At 43.6% G+C, this 12,295-nt stretch overlaps 1 protein-coding gene across 1 annotated transcript in view; it reads left to right on the top strand.

The window, feature by feature from the left end:
• Nucleotides 1-11,575, top strand: part of PPM1E (protein phosphatase, Mg2+/Mn2+ dependent 1E) — a 65,042-nt gene extending 53,467 nt beyond the window's left edge. Inside the window, exons 3-7 of the mRNA XM_061470255.1 lie at nt 3,153-3,352; nt 5,359-5,547; nt 6,212-6,355; nt 6,655-6,748; nt 7,017-11,575. Of these exons, the coding sequence (XP_061326239.1) occupies nt 3,153-3,352; nt 5,359-5,547; nt 6,212-6,355; nt 6,655-6,748; nt 7,017-8,086 (1,697 nt within the window). The 3' untranslated portion in view covers nt 8,087-11,575. The remainder of the gene's footprint in view (nt 1-3,152; nt 3,353-5,358; nt 5,548-6,211; nt 6,356-6,654; nt 6,749-7,016) is intronic.
• Nucleotides 11,576-12,295: the final 720 nt, after the last annotated feature.

Here is a 12,295-nt window from a genome sequence, read left to right as displayed (position 1 = left end):
TTTCTCAGAGGCCTTTGGAAACCTGAGAACAGGAAAATATGCCATGGGTTCTCTTTTTGTAGGTATTGCTGCCTCCTCCTGCTGAGCAGGTAAATGGAATAGATTTGTCATTGTTCTGGCTGAGCAGCCTTCATTAATTCAAACTGAGATCTCTGAGACTTGCATAAATATTTGACAGTCTCCAAGGAAATGTTGACTAAGCCTCCACACAGAATATCTGAGGAGTTCAACAAAAGGAAAAGAAAAAAGAAGGAAAAAAAAAACCAAAAACCAACCCACGGCAAACCCATCACACCTACAGGGATTGCCATTCAGATACATCTAAATTTGTAATACACAGATGCAAACATACGTTGGTATGTGTACAGGCAGGCAGGCACTAAAAGTGCACTCCAGATGCACTACGTTGAGGTGAATTGTCACAATGAAGGTACTTTATTATGTACCTCAGTGAGCAGAGTTCACTGCTTATCCTAGTAACGCTTGGACAGCTACAGAACATGAAAGCAAGCTGAATTTTGCTGGCTGGTTTTGATTTATGTTTTTCTTATGACCCCAGCAAGGATTTTACTCTGTAATATAAGGAAACATTTACCTGATTTGCCTCAAGTTTGGATTTGCTAGAAGAAAAAGAAAGTCATTCCAAATTTCCTTAGTGACACATTTCACTCTGGGAATTGCAGTGCGACAAATCATACTGCATACTTAGGAGTGATAAAAGCAGTTACTGGTGCACTGGTGGAAAGGAAATTAGAAGCTTCCTGAAAGAAGAATGCTAATCTTAAAAGAAGGGAATCTGTTTTGAGTCCGTAAATGTAGAATATGGGCCTCTTATATTTGGGGTGACCATGTGTGTTTGGATATCAAGAACGAAACCTAAAAGTCATAGGCCGTGGGAGATTCTTGTTCTCCAGTTGGACTGGAGAGGAGCAAGAGAGCTTCCATGAGAACTAAGGGCATTTGTTTTCCTTCTTTCTTTTTAAGGTAAGAACCTTTAATTTTCTTTTTTGAGGAGGAGGATATTCATGTAGGGGTTTGGCCTTGTTAAAGAACCACCAAAGGAGCCTGGATAGTAGGATCACATTATGTGGTGAAGGTATCTACAAATCCAGCAGATTTCACAGAGTCCCATTACCCAGTCTTTCCAGGATCTAGGAGATATGATTACTACAACTGAGGAGGTCATTGACTAGTCAGAAAATGGAGCTCTTAGATTAAGGAAAACCTTGGTCATTGGCTTGCTGATGTGTCTGTAAACCTGAGTACTAAACCTGTTGTCACACTACCGGCGTCGTCAAGAAAAGTCTTAAAATTTAAGTACTAAAAAGCAGACTCTGATTACTGGTATTCTTTCTGCCCTGATTTTGCCCTAGAAGTCAGTCTTCTTTGGGAACAGTAATGCCTGAGCTGGATTTCCCACTAGCTGTGGTACAATTAAGTGCTACTTCCAACGCTGGGGATTTTGGAGCAGCAGGAGGGAAATGAAATTCTCCATGACACAAGTGCAGTGACAGCTGAGTCAGCTCTGGCTCAGCACCGCAACATTAACAATTGATGAGTAATTTACAGCTGTGAGGGGGTGGTTTAGCTGTTGTGGCCCTTTCTCCTGTTTTAACCTGAAGAGCAATTATTGATGATGCTGACACTACGCACACTCCCTGCTGGGGAAGGGTGTTTAGTATCTCAGCACAGCCAATGGGTTTGCTTCCTTCCTTCTTCACAGTGACACTGAAGTGTAACAGCCATGTGACATTGAAATGTCACCGTTTCCCTTCATATATGCCCAGTGGAAAGAAATGGAAGAGCAGGTCTGTGGGGTTTACTTCTGGAAAGTAAAGTTTGGACATGTCAGGCTGTAGGTGTTTCCTCTTTAAATGTATTACACAGCAGAGAGATTTCTGATGGCACTGCTGAGATCAGTATAGGTGTTGTGGGAGAGTTGGTACCCGTTAATATGACAGCGGTGGGATGACCTTGTCATTCCATTTCCACCACTTGTTTTTAAAGCTGTGTAGTCAAGAATCTGACTCCTTCTTTTCATTCTGTATATAGTTTATTTCCAGCTTAATGGCTGTTCTGCAAATCAAGCTTTAACAAACTCGTAATCAGCAGAGCTGGGAATATATCTTGCTCCTAAGGATCTTGGGCACCTGATCGTTATAGCCCACATCTTGTGTAGACCTAGTGCAGAAATGTATAAATGGTGCTTTTAGGTTCTTAAGGGAATTTCTGTGAACTGAGAGATGTTGTAAGTCTCCCCTCTATGCCTGATTTTTGAGCTACTCCTTCTCCAGGAATGATTGACACTCATGGATTGCTGGTGTTTAGTTTTGAAGATCTCTGGCTTTGGTGAATGCTCATGAGCAAAGAGATTTTGATGTGTTCAGCTTTGATGCTTACTTCCTGTTTTCCTCCCCTGAATTTCAGAACAACTGCCAAGTGCCCAAGTTTTCACATATTTTAAAATTACTGTTTCTCAGGAGTTCAGCATTTCCTTAAATTTAAGACTTTCCTGGCTTTCCCGTTCGCTCATGCAGATCTCTTCGACACAAAAGCTAGTCAGGAATCTGGAAATAATATTATTAAACTAAAGAAGGTACCGGAATGTGTGTACTACTGAATGTGTGAACCACCAAAACATCTTAAAGTAACACTGTTCATTTCTGTAGACTATTTACCCCTCTATTGCCTCAGCACTGCAGTGAGGTATTGTTTGGAACAGAGTTTGGTCTAAACCCAGTACATCATTGTAATGGATGTGGTTTTCATATGTGATGCTGTGAGCCATGACAAAGTCCCTCTCAGAGCTGCTGTGGCACAGTTGCACCACCCTGTGCGGAGCGAAACAGGGGATCGAATGCTGAGGGAAATGTTCTCGCTTTTCATTTTTTTCTGATGCCGCAAATGAGTTCCCCAAAGGCACAGGGGAATGTTTAAGTTAAAAAAGACAAACAGCGAGTTGCTTACTAATGAATGCTGATTGTGGTGAGTTTGGCTTCCTTTTTTATGCACCAGCGTCCACAATTTCCCTGCTGACATACATTTCAGATGGTTAGCTAAACTGGTTTTGTTTCATCTTTGTAATGTATGCAAGAAAAAACCTCTCTTAATAACAGTCTTGGCCTCTCATTTGTGGTTTTTGTCTTCCCTAGAGATCGAGACGGTGAAGTTGGCCCGCTTAGTTTTCAGCAAGCTGCATGAGATCTGCAGCAACTGGGTGAAAGACTTTCCACTCCAGCCAAAGCCCCACCGCTACTATGAGACATCCATCCATGCCATCAAGAATATGCGCAGGAAGATGGAAGACAAGCACGTCTGCATCCCAGACTTCAACATGCTCTTCAACCTTGAGGTAAGAAGAGATCATGTAGAAGACAACTGCATGTGCTAAATGCAGTCTGCATGCTTGGGGAAACTAGGCAGTCATCTACTGTGAAAATGAAATCCATACCTGGGATGGACCTGAGGAGGGTTGACAGTCAGGTCACAAACCTGGTCTTAAGTTAGTTCAGTCGATATTCCATAACTATAGTGGCAATATGATGTGCGGTATCTACATAAGGTATATAGAATAAAAGAGCACTTTTCAAAGACTTCTGGTGAAATGTTATCTAACTGAACAAAGTTTGTATCTGGGCCATCCTGATGGTCCACTCATGTAGTGGCTGAAGGACTGACCTGCCACTGTGCAGAAAGTAGCCTTGCTTTTGTGAGTGGCACCTGATGCATTGTAGTACCAAGTGATGTAGTACTGTAGGGATAGGACAAGGGGTAATGGGTTAAAACTTAAACAGGGGAAGTTTAGATTGGATATAAGGAAGAAATTCTTTCCTGTTAGGGTGGTGAGGCACTGGAATGGGTTGGTTGCCCAGGAAGGTTGTGAATGCTCCATCCCTGGCAGTGTTCCAGACCAGGTTGGACGAGGCCTTGGGTGACCTGGTTTAGTGTGAGGTGTCCCTGCCCATGGCAGGGGGGTTGGAACTTGAAGATCTTAAGGTCCTTTCCAACCCTAACTATTCTATGATAAATTAAGGTAGGACCCTTTCTGTGGCTGAAGATGCTCAGGTGTAGAAGAGGACTGCTGATGGAAACAAGGAAGTGGTTCACCTTACAGTTCATCGCTGAAGACAGGTGGCTACAGGGGTGGATCTGTACTGCTTTCTTTTGGGAGGAAAAAGCCAAGAGCAAGAATAAGGAAAGAAAGTAGGGAAAAAAAATAAAACCAAGCACAAAATTTAGAGGAAAATGGGGTGCAGTTCACACAAGAATATAGCAACATGAGTAGTTTGCTGGAACTAGGGCCAGACTTCCCTCCATTAATTTCTTTATGTGACCATCAGTCAAACACGCCCACTCTTCCTTCAGATATAAAACTGGACACTAAAGGATGGCAGATAATGGCAATAATTTTACCTTTAGGATCAGCTTGCTGCCTAATTGGTTCTTTATTACCTCCTGTCTCTTTAATAACCATCTTCTGCCCCATCCACATTCTTGTCTTAGGTGATTAATGCAAGCAGAGGCAGATGTTTCCTTTGCCTGTCAGTTGTCAGCTTTCTTACCCCAATTTATGTTGGAGCCTATTACTAAAAAATTACAACATACAAATATTCTAGTCATCGAGATGGCTGTCAAGGTTGAATTGGCACTGAGAGTGGGTTGGTGTGTTCTGTGTATGCATAGGCACAGGAGTTGCTGTCTCTTGGTACAGCATTGTTTCTCTGAACAGATAAGGGGAAGCTGAGAAAACTGACTTGAAGACGAGTGATTTTGCTGTATTCCATTTGTGAATGTAATCACAATTACCTGATGAGAGAGTACATGGAGGGTTTAAAAGAAAAACCCAGGCATCTACAGTGATATGGATGAGATTTAAAAAAAGAATGAAAGCAGAGGCTGGCTGGCTTCACATTTTACCTGTACTGGCATTTTATCCCAGGTGGTTTCCAGTCCTCATGTAGGCTTTATGCAAACTGTATTGCATGTTCTTCTCTCTCTGTGATTTCTGCAGTCACAAAACCTCCTGCACAAGTTGATGAGAATGGCACTTTCTATTTGAGTTGAGTGAGTGAATTGTAACAAATGGGACATAAGGAGCGCTGAGAGTGCTACACAGCTGGTTCCTACAGGGCATCTCTTGCAGTTTGCAGATAGAATTCATCACCTGTAAGGTGGAAATTTCCCTTTGATGCAGGTGAAGATGGTCTGAATAGTTTGATTTTCCAGTGGAAACTCTGTCTCTAAGTGCAGTTAAATAAGGATGCCACAGATCTCAAGTTCAAAAGTTTTAAGACAATCTAATTAACTGTTTGCATTGCTTTTTCTTGAGTTGTTTTCTCAATGTGTTTCCATTGACAGGACCAAGAGGAGCAAGCTTATTTTGCAGTGTTTGATGGTCACGGGGGAGTGGATGCTGCCATCTATGCCTCCATCCATCTCCATGTGAACATGGTCCATCAGGAGATGTTTCAGCATGACCCAGCAGAAGCACTGTGCCGAGCTTTCCGGGTGACCGATGAGCGCTTTGTCCAGAAGGCAGCCAGAGAGGTGACTGGGTTACTTGAGTGTATTAGTCAATAGATTTTGTCCTTGTAAGCGGTGGGCTCCAAGTGCTGTGCTGAGCATAGCCCAGCGCTCAGCACAGAGCTGTCCATGCACACTCCATAGGGCCAGGGCCCACTGCTGGGCTTCTTCATGTTCCATAAACATGTCAGCCTCCACTTCTTACAACAGCCAGTTCATTTAGAAGGATGCTGCTGAACATTCATGTGTTCAAATGCTAACTAGGTTTAGTCCTTGGGGTGGTTTTTTCCTCCTCATCTCTACAACATACATTTTGGTTAGCTCCAGAATAAATGGATAACTGACTTCCAGGCCTCCTAAACTCATGCAAGGGCTGAGTTAAGTGCAGGGAATTCAAGATGCTTACAACCAAACCTCCCTCCAAGTTCATTAACAGGTGTATGTTAATGTCAACAGGTAGGAAAGTGGCACAGGAAGTCAAGTACAACAGGAGCACAGGAGAGCCCAGCTTCCAGAAAGCAATTCCAGTGCAAGGGAAGCCACAAGGCAAAAATTAAGGCCTGTTCCTCCGTGGGAACAGCTGTGTACTGCAATATCAACATGTTCAGTCATTAAGCAAGGAAATGCTTTGAAATGGTTCTTTAGTTGCTTATTTAAAACTGGGGCCATTTTTTTTCACCTTCTCCAGAGTCTGCGTTGTGGAACCACTGGGGTGGTGACTTTCATCCGAGGAAATATGCTGCATGTGGCTTGGCTCGGGGACTCCCAAGTTATGCTCGTAAGGAGAGGCCAAGCTGTGGAACTGATGAAACCCCACAAACCAGATCGGGAGGTGAGAACAGCCTGTTTGAAATACACCCGGGCAGTGTTTACCACTGAAGCTGACAGGTATCAGCTTTATGGGGGTGCTGGGACACTGCGTGCTGCCTTGTCAGTGTCTTCTGGAGCAGGAGGGTATACTCCAGTTATCCTGGTTTGTTTCGAAGTCGGTATGGATGTGTGTGCATCTCCTTTCTTCTTGTTTGTGCCATGTTTGTGAAAACACCCAAATATTTATTGTAGTGTTCAGAGCGTGATGGCAGCACTAAGGGCTCTGTCCAAAACACTCTCTTACCTTGCCTTGCTGTTTAGGATGAGAAGAAGCGCATTGAGGCACTTGGTGGCTGTGTGGTCTGGTTCGGAGCCTGGAGGGTGAATGGGAGCCTGTCAGTCTCCAGAGCTATTGGTAAGAGTGGGCTTTAATTCCTTTTTGAGACTTTTCTTTTTAATTAAAAACTTTAATTTTCTAGTAATCAAATTGGAAATACAGCTGAAGATAGACCTGTGAGCAATAACCTCCGTTTTCTTCCTCTACAGTTTGAGGGAATAATTTCCAAATAATTGCTTTAACTTGGGTTAAGAGTGATTGGCTTCATGCTGTGTTAATAAAAGGGCTTCCAGATGCAGTGGCTGCAAACCCACGGTCTTACGTGTATCTGTGTGTTTCTCCACAGGGGATGCTGAGCACAAGCCATACATCTGTGGGGATGCAGACTCTGCCTCCACTGTACTAGATGGCTCTGAAGACTACCTCATTTTAGCCTGTGATGGTTTCTATGACACAGTCAATCCCGATGAGGCAGTCAAAGTGGTGGCTGACCATCTAAAGGAGAATAATGGTGACAGCAGCATGGTAGCACATAAATTAGTGGCATCTGCTCGAGATGCCGGTTCCAGCGACAACATTACTGTCATTGTGGTATTTCTCAGGGACATGAACGCGGCAGTCAATGTTAGCGAGGAGTCAGACTGGACAGAGAACTCTTTTCAAGGTGGGCAGGAAGACAACGGGGAAGATAAAGAAAACCATGGAGACTGCAAACGGCCGTGGCCCCAGCACCAGTGCTCGGCACCTGCAGATCTAGGGTATGAGGGACGGGTGGATTCTTTCACTGACAGAACTAGCTTAAGCATAGGGTCGAGCATCAACCTGTTTGACGATCAAAGCTATTTAGACCTGACAAAACCAGAAACTAGTACACCTCAGAGTGCCAAATGTCTGCCACCAATTCAAGTGTTTAGTCCTGGCATACCAAAGAGTGCAAATTTGATCGATGGCCTAAGAGTGAAGAATGAATCACCAGAGTGCACCACATCATCAATGTGTGGACAGAGCAATCCCAGGGAGTACAACGCTCCTCTTAGTTTGGGTGCTACAGGGCAGAGTATCTACAGGGTGAAGGGCATATCCCCCATTTGCGTTGGGCTGGAAGATGAACTATTCAAATCCTTGGGAAAACGAGCTGCGCTCTTTCGCTTCCGGCTCTGTAGCTGGAAGAGGCAACGAGGAGCCAGGCTCAAACCAAAGTTTCACATGCTGCTCTTGGCTCATGAGCCTCCCCACCCAGATGGATCGAGTCTGTCCCTACCTGTCCGGGGCTGCAGGAGCACAAGGGTGTGGGGCAGACACTCCCCATGCTGGAGGCTGGCTGGTCACAGAGCGTACAGTGAAAGCATGGTTTTGATGCGAAGACAAAGTCATTGTATACCAGAGTCATACCTTCATCAATGCTGTAAAATGTAACCACCCCCCTCGTGTTCCCCCATCAGACTCCCAAAGTAGACATTCCCAAAATAAAACCGGCATCATCAGAAAGCGAAAACAAGGTGGGCATTTCCGAACTGTACTCCCATCCCCTGCAAAGCTCAAACTATGTGTAAATGTATCTAGGAATTAACAAATGTAGTTGTTTCAATCTCAATAAAGTTTGCTGGTGGTGCCACCCTGAGCAATGCCGCAGCCACCAACCACCCGCACACGTGAGTATCTGACCACATTCACCGGTGGAAGCCAAACAGCTGGTTCACCTCATAGACACTGTTAGGGAACGAACAGTCCTTACAAATGCGAGAGGTTGAACCTGCCTGAGATACATCTGTGGAGCAATATGTAAAGCAAGATTCTGGTTTAGAACTGCCAAATTTTTTTTTGGAGTGGGGGGGGGGGGAGTTTCCGTAGAAGTCCAGGTGTGTGGTTTTTTTTTGTGTTCTGCTTTCTATTTATTTCAGGCAAGCATTAAGATGAATTAGAAAGTTCTATCCACTTTTGCAGGTAGATGACTAAAAGCCATACAGGGTTTTACCAGGTAACTTAAGAATGGACAAACTGAGCTCCTACTGCTCTGTTCTCAGACTCCAGCTGAGGTACAGACTCACAATTTACCTATTTTTGTTCATGTAACATAGAGTGGAATATGAAGAAAATTAGGTTTTGTAGTTAAAAACAATTCTTTCCTATGGCTAGAGGTTCGTATCTTTCCGGTGCTTTTAGTGGCATTTTTCTTGTTTGTCAGTTTAGGAAACTGTTCTCAACTGGTTTTCATTGAACATTGATTGTGCTTATTTCTGTGAGCCAACCTCTTTCCTCCGTAACTTCATCTCAGGTCTTAAACCAATCTGTGGAGATGTTCAGTACAATACTACTGCCACTCAACCAGTCAAACCAGAGAACTGCTTGCGCAAGATAATGAGCAATCTGATGAGCTGTGTGGTTTCTAGGTGGCAAAGGCATAATTTCATATGAAGTTGCAGCAGGAAGGATGGTAGCATCCTGTGCCTCCGAGCAGCATCACTGCTGCAGTGTGGTGTTTTCTAGTGTGTGTAGGAACGGATGCCAGTCTGCCAGAGCAGTCACAGACATGTGGAAACGTTGTGTGTGCAGCAGAGCAGGGGCTGCACTTGGGATTTTGTGGAGCGAGTAAAACTCAGTGGCCAGCCAGAGCTCTGCTTTGGTGAAACCTGGGTTTGGAAAGGGAAGTGAGCAGTGTTAACTTACCACAGTGGAAAATGCGTGGTACCTGCTGGCTTATCCCTACTGTTGAGGTGATGTTGAACCCATGGGGGAGCGCTTAACTGGGACATAAGTAAGCAGATGATTCTCATCAGCTCCACTAAATACATACCTGTTGCTGTTCTTCGTTACAGTAAAATATTTGGAAGGGTATGAATAAAGTCAGTCTTCATAGGCACTTATTGTACAACTCATATCATTTTAGCAGTAACAATTTAATAACAGTATTTAGCTAGAATTTGCAAGGTATTTTAGTATTAAGTAGTCAGGAGATTATTCAACATGACAAGATGGCAAGGTTTGAGTTCTGCCACTTTCTGCTGCTTCTGCCTTTGATGCACTATTTTAAAAGCAATCTGAGGAACAGTGAAAGGCTTTGTGAGTAACCAGGAGTTGGAGCGTGGCTTTAGATTCTTTTGATCTTTTTCAGGCTTTTTGTTTTTACTCTTACAGGATCACTGGCTCTTATCCATCATCTTACTAAGCCTTAGCTGTTGTCGCCGTTCTCTTTAGCTGCAGCATATGTTCCAATTCAGATTTACTGAGGAAATTTGAGAAATCATGAGATGATAAAATATGCAAATCTGGGGCATCTCTGCGGTGCCTTTGTTTTAAATTCTTCACAGTAATAATGACGTATTGAAAGTCCATCTTACTGTCGTGTTTCAGAGAGGAAGGTGGTGTAAGTGCAATTCTGTGTGTGAGTAAATGAGAATGAAGAGCTGTGATAGATGATAAAACTTCTTCCCAGTCTGCAGGAGTGGTTGATGAGTGCTCGACTGCATGTGTGCTGTTTTGGGGAAGGATTTAGCTTTTTAGGTGTGGATTCATAAGTGATAATTCTGCCACTCATACCATTTACCTTGCTAGGAGAAAAAAAATCTGCCATCATAGTTCCAGTGTGGTCAGGTTAAAACGTTGTATAGGTAGCAAGTGTTCATTTCTTCACTAAATGCATATTTATAGAGTAGATAGGAACCATTTGTAAGGTAAGTCCTTAAAAGTTCTATACTATTACAAGTAGTGGTTATTGGTCTGATATATGCTGCTCTTGATTCTATCCACTAGACAAAAAGCAGTGCTTTGTGAAATGCAGTGTTTTCTCTTAACGCCACTGATGATAGGAAGTAGTTCTCTTCAGTTCAAACTCCTGTGCCCTTACTTGCTGCTTGCTAACGTAAGCAATAATCCCTCTCTAACGGTATCTAAGTGTTCTGTATCTCGTACTTTGATTGTCTATCTGGTGACAATGTAAAGATACTAGGCTAATATAAAAGCATCTAATTGTATTTATTAACTGTTGCTACTGAGATTCAGTCTGTGACCTGTGTTTTGTATTTTTATTGTGTATCGTAGTGGTGGTGAAATTTGTATAACGAATCTTTCCAATAAAGAGCTGAAGTATCCCTGTTCCGCGTTAAGACAACCCGCATCAGTTTCAGTTTACGCGTTAACCCTGTGTGCAGAACTAGGAGGTAGGGAGTGAAAACATCATTTTTTATGTTGGTTTTTGTGAACTTGTGGTGGTTTTGAGAAGGGGGCTCCAGGCTGTTTGTCTGAAGCTGCTCAAAACTCGCTCATAAGCTTTTCACTGTGAGTCCTGATGGGATTCATGCAGTCCCCGCTCTGGTTGCTCCCTGTGCACGCTTTTGGAAGGTGCAGCTCTGGGGTGTCTGTAGTGCAGGGACAGGGGTGCCCTTAACCCACCGCGGTTTGCACTGATGGTGGGTGGAAACACATGTATAGAACTTTTCTTTACCTGGAAGTGCCATCGATTGTCCTTGCCAGTTAAAACCATTCAGTAGTGGATTGAGATTGCATTGCAGCATGCAAGGACAATGCTGAAGCAGACTTTACCTTATACCACATTTATAGTGGTGCATCGGTGAGAAACATGTCCTGTGGGCAGATGAGGTGTAATGGGTTCCATGTTCATAGATACGGCTGCTGTAGTTCAGAGCCAGCCTCCTCATGAAATCCTCCCCACCGTGGCAGTGTTCTGCAGGAAAAAGCAAATGAAAAAGATTGGTCTAAGTTAGGGACTGTTTTAGCATAATTTACTCACTGGGCACTAGTCACATAAAGCCATTGAAGGGGATACTCCGGCTTTGACCATGCCTATAATTTAGGGCAATCTTTCTTTAATTCATATCCTTTGCAACAGGAACAAAACTTTCTACCCTTGTATCATGTGCAATAATGAAGCATTAACACAACCTTTGACTTAAAACGTTCCCATCCTTTCCTTGCCCTCACCCATCAGGCACTCGCACTGTACTTGCCAGCAGTAAAGCGAAAATCCTCTCCCTTAGGGTCTAGTACAACCCTTGGGGTCTCTAATACAACTCCTGTATCGCATGTGCACTGTGGTTTCCTCACCTGAGACAGGAACAGGGTGCGGGACCAAGCTCACACCATATACCAAGCACTCCTGCCAGCGGTTGTGACATGGGGGCTTGTGTTGACCTCTCTGTGGTACCGTGTTCATGACAATAACATGTTCTTGATGCAGTGAATAAACTAAACCATTTGCCAGTGTTGGGACTTCCCTCCGTAGTCTTGTTCTACAGTCCACCTATTAGTTTCAACCATGTATTAGTCATCCATATTTTATTTATGAAGCTGTTTATACAGGAAAAACTGTTCAAGTTTTACCAATATCTTAATAAAACAGTAATTTAAACCACACTTCAGATAGTCTGTTTATTTAAGAGCTAACAGAGATAGCAACCACCCTCTGACTTAAACATCTTTCCCATGGTGAAAGCAGCTTACCTCTGTGTGGCATGTACCAGAACTGGCCAACAGTGGTTGTGTGAGCTGGTACCATGGTACCCATGGTGTTATCACATGGGGCCCGTCATAACCCAGCTCTGAGCTGTTCTGAAGGGAAGGAAGGGGCAGTTACAGCAAATCAGATAACTAAGTCCTCCAAACCTCTTT

Source organism: Pezoporus flaviventris, unplaced genomic scaffold, assembly GCF_033815535.1.
Source record: "Pezoporus flaviventris isolate CSIRO_AGI_PZ_B2104156 unplaced genomic scaffold, CSIRO_AGI_Pfla_v1 ptg000063l, whole genome shotgun sequence".
Lineage (NCBI taxonomy): Eukaryota > Metazoa > Chordata > Aves > Psittaciformes > Psittacidae > Pezoporus > Pezoporus flaviventris.
This window is presented reverse-complemented; position numbering and strand designations above follow the sequence as displayed.